This window comes from Montipora capricornis, chromosome 12, assembly GCF_036669925.1.
Source record: "Montipora capricornis isolate CH-2021 chromosome 12, ASM3666992v2, whole genome shotgun sequence".
NCBI lineage: Eukaryota > Metazoa > Cnidaria > Anthozoa > Scleractinia > Acroporidae > Montipora > Montipora capricornis.
The window spans coordinates 5,575,019-5,577,518 of record NC_090894.1 but is presented as its reverse complement, the minus strand read 5'-3'; the positions used below and the strand labels follow the sequence as shown (position 1 = coordinate 5,577,518).

The window sequence follows — 2,500 nt, the reverse complement described above, 5'->3', positions numbered from 1 at the left end:
TCGTACTGGCTCGTGACTACATCGTTGGATTTCCAGTTCTTCATTCTGTATATAAAGCAGGTAGAATGAAAAATGCTGCGTCGCCAACGAAGAATGCCACTTGCAAGCAGGATCCAAAGAAGGATACACGATGCCTTGACTTCACGTGGTGATAAATAGGTTGAATGAAAAATGGATTCAAAAGCAAAGTTTTTAGCTGATATTGTGAACACTGAGGAAGCTCGAAGGGCGAAACGTTTGTTCTGTACTCCATTTTTCATTCAACCTATATATATGTAGAGAACAAACGTTTCGCCCTTCGGGCTTCCTCAGTGTTCACAATATCACCTAAAAACTAAAAAATACTTGGCAGCTGCCAAGTCACTGTTTCAATTTTACCATTCACTTGATAATGACCGAAGTACGGTCCAAACGTCGTTTTTTACCGTTCATTTTTCTCGTCAAACGGTTTAAGAAACCCTTACTTATACATTTTTATCATCTCCTAAACATGTTACAACAGTGTGCAAAGTATCATCGGAAATCTATGACAAGTTATCTCTAGGAAAAAACTTAAGGTCCAAAGTGGGTAAACGATAAATTATTTATTGCTTTATAAAAAAATCACCGTGTATCAAATGACTAGGACATGAAGATGTTTTGTTAAAGAAGGAAACCACACTGTCTGGAGATTCAAAATGTCGACAACAAATATTACAGGACACAGCCAAAAATTAGAGAACTTTTTCTGCTCAGCAGAATTATCTGAAAGGATAGACATCCCTTTAATATGTCTTTCAGCCGTCAACATAATTTTTGCCCTCACTGCAACCATGGGAAATACATTAATCATCGTTGCCCTTCAGAGAGAAACTTCCCTACATCCGCCTTCCAAAGTTTTGCTTCGAAACCTGGCGGTAACGGATCTCTGTGTTGGTATCGTTTCACAACCAGTTCAAATTGCTCACTTCGTGACTTTGTTGTATAAATTGCACCAAATGTGTCGCTACGCCAATGCCGTGAGTCGGACTGCAAGCACCATTCTGTGTGGAGTATCACTGTTGACAACAACCGCCGTCAGTGTGGACAGACTTCTTGCTCTGTTGTTAAGACTCAGGTACAGACAAGTTGTAACCCTCAAACGAATATATGGAGCTGTGGTCGCGTTTTGGGCTTTCTCAATCTTCACGGCAACAACTTCGCATTGGGATCCAGACTACGCTGTATGGCGTGCCTTGCTGATTTCTTCAACATCATTGTGCATTGTCACATCCATTTTCTGTTACTCGAAGATTTTCCTCACGCTGCGCCGTTATCAGAATCAAGTTCGAGACAACGCCCGGGAACAAGCGAATCAAACAATTCCACTGAGTATAATGAAACGATACAGAAAGACAGTGTACAGTGGAATGTGCATACAGTTGGCATTAGTTTCGTGTTATTTGCCATATTTGTTGGTGTCGCCATTCGCATATCGAGAGATGAGAAGAAGACAGTCGGCAGCTTTTTATGTCGTAGTGGAAAGCACAGTGACTTTGCTTTATTTTAATTCATCTCTAAACCCCATTCTTTACTGCTGGAAGATCCAAGAAGTGAGACAAGCCGTGAAGGACAACTTGAGGCAGTTGTTTCGTTCTTTAAACTGACAGTTAGGAAAAGACATAGAGAATAATACAGCCTCGGCGGAATGTCGGTGAAACACTTAAACGCGTGGGTGAAATTTACACCTTCAAAGAGTGGGATAGTTAAGCATCCTGGCGCTCGATAAATGGAGCTTCGGAAGATGACAATCTTGCAATTCATTGGTGCCATAGAAAAGTTTGCAGAAACACAAGTACTCATCCATATCCCCCGACAGAAACGCTTTCTACGTACGCTAATGATTGCTGTAAAGTCCATTCAGGGATAGGCCCCGCGGAGAAAATGCTCCATGTTCCATATAATCTCAGCAACAACCGCAAGATAGAGTCTATTTATCTAAAGAACCCTCCCCTCGGACCCGTCCAGCATAGAGTTTCCACCTATCCCGGTCTCTGAAAAGGGCTTTCATCTCAGCGTTGGTCTTTTTTCCCGTTTTACATTCTAAAAAACCTTGACTCTTCTACTTCCCTTGATTCCTTTCCCGACAAAACGTTTCTTTACAAGTAACTCTTCCTTACTCTTGCCTTACATTGTCTAATACTAGCCTTCTCCAACTTTCAACAGTTTATGAGCGCATAAACTTGAAATATTTCCTCTGTGATGGTAGTCGTTCCGAGCAGGTCAACTGATAACACTCTATAACACTTTATTAGCGTGGTCGGTACTAGTTTACAGGCATGCCACGAACTAACGAAGATAAACTGAAATAAAAAAATAAAACTCTATTGTAAATGTGTCACGAAATCCACGAACTCATCACTTTAAATGAATTAGTTACAATATTATCTAACCAAGTGTATAATAAAAAATTATAAGGGAATACAAATTATCCGGCTATGAGCTTTATAATCATATTCTTTTTTTGTCAGTAAATTAACAT

General features: G+C 40.2%; 1 protein-coding gene across 1 annotated transcript; it reads left to right on the top strand.

Moving 5' to 3' along the window:
* Window positions 1-677: 677 nt before the first annotated feature.
* On the top strand, window positions 678-1,625 carry LOC138025351 (adenosine receptor A3-like). Its single transcript, XM_068872574.1, has one exon. It carries the CDS (start codon window positions 678-680, stop codon window positions 1,623-1,625), a length of 948 nt encoding a protein of 315 aa, XP_068728675.1.
* Window positions 1,626-2,500: the final 875 nt, after the last annotated feature.